Raw genomic sequence first — 15012 nt, forward strand, 5'->3', positions numbered from 1 at the left:
CCAGTGCTCTGGGGGGGTGCATACGAATACCCTATATCCTATTATGCCCAAGGGGCTGCCGCCATTCTTAACAGTGCTTATGTTACTGCATCTATAGCTCTGCAATAAAAGTATTACCATTCCTGAATGCGTGTACTTCGTTGTTGGCTGTGGGTTCTGACAAAAATGCATAAACATTTGTGCAGCAAATTTTAAAGAATCAACCCAGAAATTTTTGCTTGAGGTTATTTCCAAAATGGTAAAGCATCAACACAGTTCCTCATTAAAATCAATGGCAACATTCTCATTACTTTTAATGGAGCAGGAATTCACATAGCTTTTAGAAAAACAATTGCCAGTTTAAAAATTATACTGGTCCCAAATATGTTGCACTGAACCTTCTAATATTTTGGCCCCTGCCACACGGCAGGGAAAACACCCGGCAAAGCGTGGCTAAAGAGAGCCGCATCAAAAAAGAGACGCTGCTCAAGCATGCGCAGTTCGGAAAAATAATTGCCAGTTTAAAAATTATACTGGTCCCAAATATGTTGCACTGAACAGTTATCTGCCAGTACCTTCTAATACTTTATTGTCAATATTTTTCTGAAGAAAGGCCTACTCAGGACATTGCATATTGGAATTTTCCAGTATTGGCAATTTTGTGTCCATCCCAAGTCTCTTGCATGCTGCAGCCAGGCCAACTTAGAGGACATTTAAATACAATCTGAGGGGGGAAAGGAATCATACAATTTGAATAAATGAAACAGGAAGAAAACTGATCTTGCAGGACTCTTATACAAGAATTGATTTTCCCCATTTACACCATTTTTCTTTCATACTGAAATTTAAGGCAGAGTCTAGAACAGGGGTGGCCAAACTGTGGCTCGGGAGCCACATGTGGCTCTTTTACACATATTGTGTGGCTCCCAGCAGGACAGCTGGGGAAGCGAAGGGGAGGCATACTTTTTCTCCCTCCCTCCCTCCCTCCCTCCCTCCCGCCCTGGGTAGGCTTGAGGTGGTGGGGAGCAGAGAAAGAAAGCAACTTTAAATGCGTTCTCAAAGCCTCTCACCCCAGCCAGCTTGGAGACAGCACATGTCTCTTTAAATATCATTATCAATATCTGTTTTTACCCCTTTTCTTTTTATTTCTGGCAGTCTTAGTTAATGTTAATACAAAAGCAAACCTACCTCACAGGGTTGTTGTAAGGATAAAATAGAGGAGAGAAGGAAGTAAGCTGCTTAGGATCCCCATTGGGAAGAAAGGCAGGGTATACATTAATTTTAAAAGATATACCTAATACTTCACCTGAACTGCTTATAGACCATTTTGTGCCAGTTACACTGATGGATGTTGACAGGAGCCTGGGATCTGTGAAGGCCACTATTTGTGCCCTGAATCCTTGCCCATCCTGGCTGTTAATATCATGTAAGGACCACATTGATGAGCCCTTGATGTACATCATAAATCAGTCACTAACTCATAGCACCTTCCCTCAGCCACTCAAAGAGGTGGTTATCCATCCACTATTTTAAAAAGCCCATCTCATCCCTACAGAAAAAATGATGTGGCCAAATACCACCCAGTCTCTAATTTGCCATTCCTGGGGAAAGTGATCGAGAACAGTAATGGATCAGGTCCAGGTCTTCTTGTGTAACTCATGATTCTGTGAACTTAGGCAGATCATGAGAGGGAGGGCAGGAAAGGTTGCATCAGTGCTTAGTTCCCGTGGCCCTTTCTTACACACCCAGAAAAATGCTGATCACCACTTTGGGGTCAGGAAGCAAACTGGCCTGGAGATCCTGGAGGTTTTCTGTCATCTTCTGGGCATGGAACAGTGGTCACTGGGTGTGTGAAGGGGAGGTATTTGCGGATTTCCTGCATTGTGTAGGGGGTTGGACTAGATGACCCTGGAGGTCCCTTCCAACTCTATGATTCTATGTGATCTGGACCCATTCAGTCTGGTTTCAGGCCAGGCTGTGGGGCAGAGATGGCCGTCAGTTGATGACCTCTGCTGGAATGCTCCTTCTGCTGCATCCATCTGCAGCCTCCTCTGATACAGGAGATCATGCTATCCTGTTGAGACACTGGAAGCAGAAATAGGTATCTTTGTATGTGCCTTGGACTGGTTGAAATAATTCCTCATGGACTGGCCTCAAAGGGGTGCTGTTGAAGAACAGCTGCCTTCAGTGCAGGAGCTGTCTTGTGTGATTCCCCAGGGTGCAATCTTATCCTTCATGTTATTCAACTTCTATGTAAAGCCTTTAGGAGAAATCATTCATAACTCTGGAACTGGTTGACATCAGTATGCAGATAAAATTCAGCTCTATTTGAATCCCCTGGTGATGCAGTAGAGGTCTTGAGCCACTGCCTAACTGCTGTGGTGAAATGGCTGAAAGTGAACAAATGGAAATTGTACCCAAAGGAAACAGAAGAGATGCTGGTTGGGAAGGCAAAGATCTTGAAGGACATTGTACTTGCTTTCGATGGGGTTCAGTTGACCCTTGGTGATTTGGTTAAGAGCCTAGGGTTATACTGGATACAACACTGGTTCCCAAACTTTTTTGGGCTATGCCCCCTTTGGTTTCATAAACACATCCCCAGTGCCCTCTATCCTACCCTATAAAAAGCATTATTCAGAACAGCACTTTGCACACCCACTAAGGAAGATGATAACAATAGCATTCAAAAGCGTAACAGCAAAAACTTGGAAAATGACAAAAGAAACAAATATATATGCAGTGCTAATAGTGTCTCAATAGTTTCTCAGAACGCGGTATACTGGTCTGACTGGAGCTCTGGTGGTGTCATTCCAGTCCTAGAACACGCCTGCTACCCCACTACTTTTGATGGAAGGGACACACATCCTGACAAATGGAATCTTTGGCACCAGAATAATTTGAAGAATTGATACGGCTACTATCTATGGCCTATTACACAAACTTGTAGCAATTGCAAAAGCACATAAGAAAACAACATCTGGTCATTCATATATATGGTCATTCATATATACACACACACACACACACACACATAAAAAATTATGTGTGTATTTCTAGATGTGTGTCATTGCAATATAAAAAATATTGACCGCTGAGGAAGGCCCAAAGGGGCCGAAACTCATATGGTCCTTAGGTCAGAAAGTTTTACCCATCAATTGTATTTGTATAATAACTAACTTGGTTGTATAAGCCTTTTAGGTCTGAGACTTAGACTATTTTTTTAACCACAGTATGTTTTAACTATGTTTACACCTTAATAAACATTTGTATTTTTATATAATATAGCTGTTAGCTTGACCTGTCATTCCAGTCGCAGAACAGTGTATTTGGGACCAGAGACCTTAATGGAAAATCCATTCCGCATTTTCCTTGCAACTCTTCTTGAGCTGTAATGTATTTCAATGGAGCCCATGCAAGTCAATTGGCTTTCCTGGCTCCCATTATTTCCTATGGGCCTTCAAGTCTCTCCCATTGTTTCCAATGGGCAATCCTGTCCTTCCTCTTAGTACATCCCCTTTTCAACAAAAGTGTCAGTGTGGGGTGTAGAGCGTACCTGGGAGACATGGATTCAAATTTGCCTTCAAAGGTGGTCGAGGTAGTTACTCTGTCATCCTTATCTGCCTCACAGGGTGGTTGTGAGGACAAATTTGAGGGTAGGAGGATGGGCGCAGTCCTAAAGTCTTTGGAGAAGAGGTAGGATGAAGATGTACTTGACAAAGAGTTTGAGTCCAATGGCAACAAAGTTTTATTCAAGGTATAAGCTTCTTCAGATACAGAGATGCATTTCTTAAGCCGACTTTTCCTTTATATCAGAAGTGTGCATGCACATGAAAGCTTATCCCATGAATAAAAAGCGGTTGGTCTTAAAGGTTCCACTGGACTCAAACTTTGTTCTGCTGCTTCAGACCAACACAGCGGCTGAATCAACAAATAGTCATTAGAGTGCTGCTGGAGTAGAATCAGGGAGCCCTATTGTGGGTTCAGATCCCCATTCGATCATGATCCTCACCATCCAATCCCTCTGTCTCAGCCTAGCCTATCTCACAGGGTTGTTGTGAGGGTAAAACTGGAGGGAAGATTCCCTGAGCTCCTCTTTTGAGTATGGGTGGGATTAAAGTGTAAAATAAGTAACAGTAAGGACAGACGAAGGGCCCCATGGAACCCAGCCTGAAGGTCCTGCTGCTGGGATGTAATACGCTTGGGTCTATGGGAAGCTGCTACTGGAGCAGACTGTCCATTTATTTGGGTAAGAGATCATGACACAAGAAGTCTTCATATTTCTTTATACTATGCTCGCATCTATCTATTTCATCTCCATTTATCTATGATGTCAGATTTATAAACATGAAGACCTCGTGGAATCCCCATTCAAGGCGTTCACTTCCAATCTGCATTAGTGATTGTTAGCAAGTGGATTTTCCCATTTGGCACAGGAAAACCCAGTTGCACACCATTGTGCTAAGGTGCAGTGAAAGTGTCTCATCCAACACGCCTGAAAAGCAGTCAAAAGTCGTCCTCTAGATTGGAGAACTGGTCTGGATGCCAGCCTCCAGGTGGGACCAGGGGGTCCCCTGGAATCACAGCTTATCTCCAGACTACAGAGATCAGTCCTCCTGGAGAAAATGGATGCTTTGGAGGGTGGACAGTATGGCATTGTACCACACCAAGGTCCCGTCCTCCCCAGGCTCCACCTCCCAAATCTCCAGGAGATTCCCAAAGTGGAGCTGGCAACCCGGTGAGGCAGAAAGGACCTGACAAAACAATCTGTTTTCAGACTGGCAGGGCATGATGACCGCACTGCCCTGTGCGGTCCCACCCCACTCCTTCCCCCCTCTGCCAGCACGGGGGAACGCAGAACTGCCAGTATCTCATGCGCGCATGCCTACAGTCTCTTCCTTTTCCCTCCCCGGAAGTCTCACTCCCGGGCCCCGCCTCTTCCGCTGTGACGTTTGAAGCGAAGCGTCTGTTCAGTTTTGTGAGGACGGGTGGCCGGTGTGCGATCGGGAGGCTCGGCGGAGGATTCGTCCCTCTCGGTGTCAGGCGCGGACCTTCCCTGTTGCCTCGCCGTGGAGAGGCGCTACCCTCCTAACCTACTGAGTGGCCAAAGGAGCGCTGGAGGAAAAGGAGAAGTAACTTTACGGGACTAGAAAAGTAATGTCAGAATCGCACTACTTGCGGGGGAGAGAAAGAGAACGGTGGCGATTCTTTGCCTTCGGAAGGGGTTTAGAGTTTCTTCACGGTAGCTCGCCGATGCGGACCTTCTGGGCAGAGTCACTGCGACTCGGAGATGCCTGGCCTTCTGTTGCCTCAAGCGTCGGCCTGAACGTGTCAGATGTGGCCGACAGACACGTGTCTGCAAACGGAGTTCATCAACACACGTGTGCATATCGGGGAACTATGAATCTGAGAAGAAGCCATCTTTTTTCTATTTCATTTTCTGGGGGTGGGGTTGTGGCTCGGAGCCGGTTTGGTGTAGTGCTTAGGAGCACAGACTCGCTAATCTGGGAGAACCGGGGTTTGTTTCCCCACTTTTCCACATGTAGCTGCGGGTGTGTCATTGGGTCAACCTCAAGTCCTGTCAGAGCTGTTCTCACAAGAGCAGTTCTGGAAAGAGCCCCACCTACCTCACAGGGCGTCTCTTGTGGGGAGAGGAAGGGAAAGGAGACTAAGCCACTTTGAGACTGAGTGAAGGGTGCAGTCTAAATCCATCTCTGCTTCTTAATGGTAGAGCCTCTGCTTGGCAACTCATTTTGCAAGACTCTGGTGGCAGGTGACCTGAAAGACCTCTACCCGGCTATACAGGGATGCTGTCAGTCAGAGATGGCAGTGCTGATCTAAACTAGATAAACCAAGGCAGCTTAAATAAGGGGTGTGTGGCATTGCATGAACAAATAAATACTTTGGGAAATGATGTAGGATCTGAGCCCTGCCATAGATGAGGCTGCATACATCCAGCTATGCAGGCTGCACGGAAACTCCCCTCCCCACACACACACTCAGATGGATTGCCATGTAACTCAGGATGTTGATGCTTATTGGCCATTGGATGCTCAAGTGCTGGAGGACACTGTGGCATTGGTAGTAGTATGACAGATCTGCTGCCTCTGTGAATAAAGGTTCTAGTCCTGTATATCCAAAAAATAAAGTTTTATGAAGGGTCTGTTACTGACCATGTTTGTTCTGTAGGGGACTGGTGAGAATAGTTAGGGGCCATGGTGCACAGAAGCTGTTGTTTCCTTGAAAAAACAGATTAGTAGGAAAGCAGTAAGCATAACTAACTGAACCTAGAAAGTAAATTCTTCTTGGCCTTATGTATTGTCAGTCATATGTAAATCATCATCATACTGATGTGACCCATCTGTCTAGCCTCTGTGGAAAACTAGCTAGAGATGAACCAAAAGAGAGGCTTGGTTTATATGCCCATTACCTTTGTCACCACTGATATTTCACAAAGAGTTTGGTCTAGACCTGGGCCCTATTCATGCTTCCTTAAAATCTTCCTCTCTTTTACAAAACGTTGAGCCTGTTAAACTTTGAAAGAAGACAGAACAACAAAAGTTTAGTTTAAGTCTCCCCTACCTCTCCATGCAGTCACACAGTGTTTGGCAGATTGCTGACCTTAGCAACTGCCCATTGAAGCAATATAACTGTATTGCTGAATCTATTTGCATAAGAATGTGCTCATGTGGCTAGATCTGATCAAGGACTCACTAGTCCAGCATTATGTTTCCAGCGGTGGCCAGACAGACAGCTGGCTTTGAAGGCTCACAAAACTTGTCTTTCACAGCATCGATTTCAGATGTACACTCACGGGATCCAATTAGCAATAACTTTTGAACATGCTTTTCGCATACATTTAAAGTACCTTGAGGACAGAAAGCTTGTTGAATTTAGACTCTGAAAAAAAATCAGCATTTCACAACTGCAATTTTATTACATTAGTAAACTGGCACTTTTTAACTTATTTCTGCAGGCAACCGTGATGCTACGCTCAGTTGGTGATCAGTGTGAATCGTCTGCACCTGCTCTTGCTGAAGATATTTTATTTAAATCAGTGTTCCTTTGCTGCAGGCTTCCTTCTGGTTGCTTGGAGTTTCTGTGATGCTTTCTTAAAAACTCAGTGTAGATCGCGCAGACAAAATGTCCTGGGTGCGGTCAGCTGTGAGCCAGCCCAATGACGATGTGTTTGATGAAGATGCAGATGAGATGGGCATAGCACAGAAAGAATGGAAAAGCACCATGGAGAAACGAGTCAAAGTAAGTATAGCTGTTATACTATTATCCTCGTTTTTAATTTACTAACCTCTGTTCAGTTAGTTGTTAGCCCGTTCAGTCGGAAAGATCTGGGTGATACACTTCATAGGTTGCTGACTGTCACCTAATGTAATGCATATGCACTTTTTCGTGACAAAGGTAGATTTTCTTTTTAACATCTACCTTATTGGCACAACAGCTGTATACAACCGTTTTTGACAATACACATCCTAGATGTTTCATTAATTTAAATAAGGCAATCAGATGTTGATGAGCAATATTTGCTTTTTAGCTCTTAAACTGTTCCTTGTACTTGACGTTGCTATTCCTTTGGCTTTAAGGAAGGCTATAGGGAAGGAGTTGAAGCCGGGAAAGAACTGACGCTTCAGCAGGGTTTTAATCAAGGGTATGAAGAAGCAGTAAAGGTTATGTTCTCCTGTGGTCAACTCAAAGGGAATGTAAGGTAAGTTCTAAAGCGTATATATTTTTTTTAATGGACAGATCTCATCAAAAAAATTCTTAGGTTTAGGACAAGCCTCCACAGGCTACTGAACCAGTATGGCTGTCATTATTAATGGTTATTTAAATCAGGAGTACTTCGGTCTCTGTGCTGGTTATAGCTGTCTCTCCCCAGCCACTCCTATGCCTCATTGAACTTAAGGAGGTAGAGGACTGGATTATGGTGAAGACAGTTCTTCCACTTCATAGAGGTTTCAGGCTGCAGCCCAGCTGAAAGCACCAGCCTACTTCTTCCTCCCCGAGATTTTGAAAGCCTGGGATACATCTTTTAAGGTGGCCACCCTGGAAAAAGCCTGTATCTTTTCTGGAGCTGGGATAAGGGGGATCCCACCACTAATGCAAGCCCACTTCCATCCTGAATTGTTAAAATACATTGGATGCCGTCAGCTTTTCTGCTGGTGAGAAGGGGAGGGGGGGCCCTTTTGGTCCCTGCAAAGGCTTGCTGAGATTGTCAGATTCACACAGAGAAAAGCTGTGCAGGCCGGGAGCCTGCACTGAGGAATCCGGCATCTGCTAGAAGGATGCAATAGATTTTTTTTGTACTCAAAGGTACCCTTTCCAGGAGAGTCCATGATGCGGTATGTGTTTAATTTTGTGCCTGGTCTCAACTTTCCACATTTTAACACTCTTTTTTAGTGCTCTTTTGTCTTGGTGTCACAACAACCGATGCGATTCTGCAGTGCTGAACAGAGTTACTGATTTGCTGAATGAAATTAAAAAATACGAAGAGGATACGATTAAGGATCTTAACTGTACCCACCCACAACCCTCTCTTACAGACTTACTGGATACAGTTGAGGACATGGACCTTGGTTATGTACATTCACCAGAGGACCAGCCGAATGGAGCTAGAGAACAACAAACAGGTGAAAACGGCACACAGTTTTGTGGACCTCGTTGCACAAGTAGTGGGACTGCTTCTTTCCAAAGCGAATGTTGTCAGAGATCGAAAGGACACGCAGCTTCTGTGAGGCCAAGCCTTCCTTGGCTGAAAGAAAGAACTGTCAGTTTAATGGAGCAATTAGGCTTGTCTCCAAGCCCTCTGGACCACATCTAGGAATTGCAAAGTTAATTTATGGAGAATAAAGTGCAATCTGTTACAGAAGCGACTTCTGAACTCCTAAGCCCAGAGATGGATACATTCCAAGTTGTGCGGGATTTCTGAAAACAAATATGGTTGCAATAACCATCGCATACATTGAGCCTTTATACAATAGAAAACCTTTGGTCTTGACTCTTGCATGATTTTAGTGCCTTTTGCAGGTCAGAGTTATATCTGCTTAGGGAACAACATTTATACTCTCCACTGTCAGCATAATTCCCATTGTGTTTGAGCAAACGCCAGACCACTAAGGCTCTGCACCTCCAGCTAGAACTAAGCTTTATTGAACAAAGTAGGACGGGTTTTTTTGCCACGTTTAGGGTCAGGCAAAGTGTCTATAATTTTCCAGAATAAAGGTCTGTAGTATTTGAACAAGACAGGAGATGGAAAGTGTGTCCATGTATTCATAAATTTCAAGTTAGCCAAAGGGCAGACACTAGGGAAGGGGAGGCATAAGGCAGGGAAGACAAGATCACTCATGATCCTGGCATAGATAGAACAAGGCAAACCGGCACCTGTGGTGAATTTTTTGTTGCTCATTCTCTGAAGAACCGTTTTAAGGCTGCAGTATTTAGTCAGTTGAAAAACTTGTGAACATTTTTTTGCTGCACATCCATGCTTTGGTGCATGTTCATGTAGCATTTAGACAAAAGATGCAGTCTTCTGTACTTTAAAACACTATAAAACACTATATTGCTTATATGACTCTAGCCAAAAAAGTCGACCATGGAATCATTCCTAATTGATCCAGTTCAGTGTAGTGGTTAGGAGCACGGACTCTAATCTGGAGAATTGGGCTTGATTGCCTACTCCTCTGCATGCAGCCAGCTGTGTGGCCTTGGGTCAGTCACAATTCTCTCAGAGCTATTCTCTCAAGAGCAGCTCTCTCAGCCCCACCCACCTCACAGGGTGTCTGTGATAGGGAGAGGAAGGGAAGGAGATAGTAAGTGAAGGGTGCGGTATAAATCCAACTCTTCTAACTAGTTGAGAAATTCTTGTTACCTGACTTGGGGAGAATATATGTATATATCTGACTGGAGCCCTCAGACAAAGCTATTGGTTCATGATCCAGTTAAGAAGCTTGGTTTACACTGCTATTGTGGCAAGATTCTAGAATGTTAATATTGGCTTCTACAGATAAGCTTCCATCTTTTGCTTTGGATGCATCTTGGACCTCAGGTAACGGGGGAAATACTTAAAACCATGGACAGCTACTGCAGTCCAAACAGGTAACTGGATTGGACTCTACAAAAGCCAGCTTCCTTTTTAACCGATACATTAACACTTCAAAATTTTGTAGAGCTCAATAAAAGCTTTAGCTGCACAAGTACAGATAACCTTCTCCATCTTGCCGTACCTTGGTAAAGCACCATATTTTGACAGTTACTCCTGCCTACCATCTCTACTGTGAACAAAGTGTACTTGGATCGGGGGGGGGGACTGTTTATCTCCCCCCAAATTAAAAAAGAGTAAACTCCCTCCCCAAACAGTAGTGGCAATATCTGTGCATGCAGATGCTGTGAAAAGAAAATGGGCCCAAGATGATCTTGGCCATGGATACAACTGGGAGGTGAGTGTGGGGGGGAAACAGGAGCAGAGAGATGGGGAAAGGAAAGGAAGGGGGTGTTGAGGTGGGGAGAAGGAAAGGAAGTGGTGCGAGCAGGAAGGGGGAAAGTGGAGAGGAAGGCAGTGAGAGCTGAAGCCAGCCAGCAGGGGCCAAAGTGGGCGAGGAAAGATGAGCCAGCAGGGGTGGCGGCAGCCAGTGTTCCCTCTAAGCTGAGTTAGTGTGAGCTAGGCTAGCTCACAGTTTTTTAGCCTCCGGCTCACACATTTCTGTCTTAGCTCAGGAAGGATGGCTCCAGAGCAAAACGTGCAGTAGCCAAATTGCTCGTTCACCACTTTAACGGCACTAGCTCACAAAGCTGAATTTTTGCTCACAAGTCTCCACAGCTCAGAGGGAGCATTGGCAGCAGCAGCAGGGGTGAGGGGAGAATAGGATTTCTTCTGCCCTGCAGAATGTTTGCTGAGGTACGAAATTAACCCAAGATTTCCTGTGAAGAAAAATGAAACCCTTTATTGTAATTTTAAGCACCACCGAGTATTCGAGGATAAAAATTAGGCCTAAAGATGCTAGGACTTCTCACTAGCATCTCCTTTAGATTTCTTCTGGGATGTTGAGTGGAGTCCATGGCTCATCTGTGATGCCTTCATCCAACATGAATCCTGAGATATCCTCGCTAGTGAAAAGCAGAAGCTCTTCCAGCTCACCAGAGAGCACTGGCAGGCTACTCAAGGAAGTGTTTGCTTCTGTCATGTCATCCGACGGCTCCGCAGAAGTGGGATTTTCCTCTGGATCTGTGACCGTGGAAAGCACCGTATCTTCCTCCGTGGTGTCACTCAGTGAAGCTTGGCTGCTCGACTCAGGGAGGCTTTCTGCAATGTCGGGGCTCCTACTTTCCCAAGCCATCCCCGCATTTTGCAAGCTGGCTCCGCTATCTTCTGTGGCTTCCGACTCGGAGGCCTCCTGTGGGCTTTGCTCAGACATTTCTTCCATGCTTTGCACAGCCTCATCAGGCTTTTGCTTGGCAGCCGCCTTGAAAATTGATCTCATAAGAATAGGGACAGACATGCACCTGAAAAGGAAGGGTCAAAACAATCCTAAGACATCAGTACATCCTGGTTGTCCCACGGATGACCTGCTGGCTTATTTATAGAACAATGCAATGTTTGCTACCGTCCCCAAATTGGCCCAAGCTATGGTGCCTATTCTGCAGTGGACCTTTCCCATCATGCCACTGCTATCTGGCTCCCCCCACTGAGCCTCCATTAAATGGCTAGCCATTCCATAAACAGGAAGAAGGTGGGGAGGAGTGAGAAGAATGAACAATTCTGTTCCATTCATTGGCTTGTGACCAATGTTCCCTCTAAGCTGTGGGGTCTTGTGAGCAAAAATTCTACTTTGTGAGCTACTGGCGTTAAAGTGGTGAGTGAGCAATGGCTACTGCATAAATTAGTCTGCTCTGGAGCCATCCTTCCTGAGCTAAAACAGAAATGTGTGAGCCAGAGGCTAAAAAACTGTGAGCTAGCTCACACTAACTCAGCTTAGAGGGAACACTGCTTGTGACCAGGTTCTACTTGGCTGTCCATTAATGGGCCACCTTATTTTTCAGGGGGAAAGGCAATGAGGTCCCTGTGGTATTTTCCATTATCCTAACCATTTACAGCCCATGCTTTTATCAAAAGGAATTCAAGGTAGGATATAAATAAGAGCCTTAAAATGTTGTCCCAGGTAGAGATGGGTTGTGCTGTCTATTAGTGCAGGTATTCTGGATGGCCAGTCTATCTTGATCTCATTAGATCTTGGAAGCCAATCAGGTCTGGGCCCTGGTTAGTATTTGGATAGGAGACCACTAAGGGAGTCTTGGTTACTATGCAGAGGCAGGCAACGGCAAACCACTCCTGAATGTCTCTCGTCTTAAAAACCCTACAGGGTCTCCATAAGTCAGCTGTGACACTAGGGCACTTGCCACCAACATTCTGCGTGTCCTAGCTGAGAAGCTTCCAGAGGCGTTAAAGCCCAGAAACACTACCCCCCCCTTATTTCCAGACTGATGAAAGTTTAAGCCATTTGTCCATATCAATCCCATTATAGCCTAAGCGGAGGACAGGTGTAGCCTTTCACAGGCCCATGGAAAAGTGAGAGACGAGAGAACCAAGTTTTGGGCAGGATGGGCTTCAGGGGTTGGCACAATCAGACACCTGCCAAGGTTCCGCCTGGCAGTGTGCTCACCCTGACTGGGGATGCTGTCTTGATTTCCCAGTTCTCAAGGGAAGCAAAGTGCAAGGTAATTACTCTTCACTACCTCTTCCGGGCATCTGTCACAGCTGAACACATGAAGGCCGTTGGTCCCTCAAGGTCAGTACTATCTGCTCAGACCAGCAGGAGCTCTCCAGGGTCTCAGGCTGAGGTCTTGCACATCACCTTCTACCTGATCCCTTTAACTTGAGAAACCAGGGATTAAACCTGGGACCTTCTGGCAGATGCTCTACCATTGAGCTGCTGCCCCGAAAGCCTTTGAAACTTTGCTTTAACTTAGGTCCACTCAGTTGTGATGGTGCTAAAAAGATGGTGAGGAAGTCGCATTCCATTTCCTCCAGTGTAGCTGCTCTTGGAGTGGGTGGGTCAGTTAGGGCTGTGACTGTAAGACTCAGGGGAAGAAGGGAGCTACAATGGAGCTCCCCAGACTCAAGGGCCCTGGAATTCTGTGGCCAGCCTTTGTTTTGAGGATCTTAAGCATTGCCCCAGTGATTGAACCTGCACTGCAACAACTTATTTTGATTTCCCTCTTACAAGGCTATATATACTTGTCAACATGCAATGTGATTTTATTCAGTAAAGAGAGATACCTCTTTCCAATGAATATCAGACTAGCTAAATGCATACTCCTTATCGAAAGGGCAGTTATCTTCCTTTAAATAAAGTCTCCTGTGAACTACTCTTCCCCAATGCAAGGGTAGTAGCAGTATTACAGTGTTTAGGACAACACAAGGCTGGTTCATTAATCCTCAGTATTATAAAGCTTCCCTTTAACAGGAAATCTGCATTCTAGTATTAACAAGAAATAAGAAGGTACCTGTGATCACTTGCGTAGGAGGGGAAATTTTCACCCTCGTTAGTTCCAGGTCCCAGTCCCATCACTGAGCCTCCAGTGCTGACTGCCTCTACCACCCTCTCCTACTTATTGACCATAGCAACCCAAAATACCACTCAAACTTCAGTGGCTTCGATTCAGGTGGGTAGCCATGTTGGTCTGAAGCAATAGAACAAAGTTTGAGTCCAGTGGCACCTTTAAGACCAGCGAACTTTAATTCTGCGTATAAGCTTTCGTGTGTATGCACACTTCATCAGATACATGAAAGCTTACACCTGGAATTAAACTTTGTTGGTCTTAAAGGTGCCACTGGACTCAAACTTTGTTCAGTGGCTTAGTTTTTCCAATATCAGCCCTGACATCAGCATTTACTTGCAAGGGTTAATTTTTATGTACTTAAGATTTTTGTGCAAACCTGAGGGGTTCTATCCTGAGGTTGCAGAGCCCCCAAGGAGTAACAGTGGGTGGTGCTGTTCGCCTCTGGCTATTTGATGTAGCATCACCTACCGCTTCAAAACTCTGGTGAAGAAGTCCTCGGTCTTGTTAAAGGCCCAGTCTTTAGAAACTGTATGAAGAGTACACATGACTTCCTTTGAACTGGGAACATCAATCACCGCTGCGCAGGAGAGAGGGAGAAAAGAAAATGCAATTAGGATTTTTCTACTGGCAGTAGTTCAGAAATTAAGTAACCCAATTTATGTGGAAAGCAAAAGAGTGGAATCATTGAAACATGCAAGTAATCACTTTACACTACAGTCAAAAAGTCGTGGGCTTGTGTGTTCCAACCACAACAAAACAAATTGGAGAGCTAGGTGAAAATAAGTCCTAACAGCCCTTGGGAGAACCGATCTGATAATCTGTTAAGAGTCCAAGCAAGAGGAACACCCTAACCCACAACTGTCATTAACATGGTTTTTAGCAGGGCTATTTTTGGGCAGGAACGCACAGGAACGGAGTTCTGGCTGGCTCCTGAGTTGGCCACGGCCCAGCAGGAATTCATTAGCATAATAGGCCACACCTAACAGCAGAAACTCATTAGGATTGGCTACATTAGGGGTGTGTAGTCTAACATGCAAAGAAGTTCCTGCTACAAAAAAAGCCCAGGGTTTTGACAACAAACAAAGTAAACAGAATAAGAAGCAAAAGGTGAGTGTGGTAACATGGGGTGTGGCCTAATATGCTAATGAGCTGTGATGTTGGGGTGTGGCTTAATATGCTAATGAGTTTCTGCTGTTGAGTGTGGCCTATTATGCTAATGAGTTCCTGCTGGGCTTTTTCTACAAAAAAAGCCCTGGTTTTTAGTATAGACAAGAAGCGGCAACCCACGATACTCATGGGGGGGGGAGAACTCCATGCAGAGGAGGAAGCTGCTGCAGATAAGCCTTCTCCCCTGCCCCTGCCTGGCCCTGATGGCGAGGCCCGTGTGGCTCTGAGCCACCGGGCCCGCCAAACCTCCCCCCCCTGCAATGGCAGCAAGGCCCATGCGGCTCCGAGCCGCTGGGCCTG

General features: G+C 45.4%; 1 protein-coding gene across 2 annotated transcripts; it reads left to right on the forward strand.

Moving 5' to 3' along the window:
• The first annotated feature begins 4944 nt into the window (after positions 1-4944).
• On the forward strand, positions 4945-9451 carry YAE1D1 (Yae1 domain containing 1). Of its 2 annotated transcripts, none has more exons than XM_015417911.1 (4): positions 4945-5130; positions 6953-7236; positions 7575-7696; positions 8389-9451. In XM_015417911.1, the coding sequence occupies exons 2-4, from the start codon at positions 7120-7122 to the stop codon at positions 8807-8809; spliced, it is 660 nt and encodes a 219-aa protein (XP_015273397.1). In that variant the 5' UTR covers positions 4945-5130; positions 6953-7119; the 3' UTR covers positions 8810-9451. The 2 variants fall into 2 exon arrangements, with proteins under 2 accessions (XP_015273397.1, XP_015273398.1); XM_015417912.1 differs by having other exon boundaries at positions 8532-8625.
• The last annotated feature ends 5561 nt before the right edge of the window (positions 9452-15012 follow it).

This window comes from Gekko japonicus, unplaced genomic scaffold (genome assembly GCF_001447785.1).
Source record: "Gekko japonicus isolate JY-2015 unplaced genomic scaffold, Gekko_japonicus_V1.1 scaffold708, whole genome shotgun sequence".
Lineage (NCBI taxonomy): Eukaryota > Metazoa > Chordata > Lepidosauria > Squamata > Gekkonidae > Gekko > Gekko japonicus.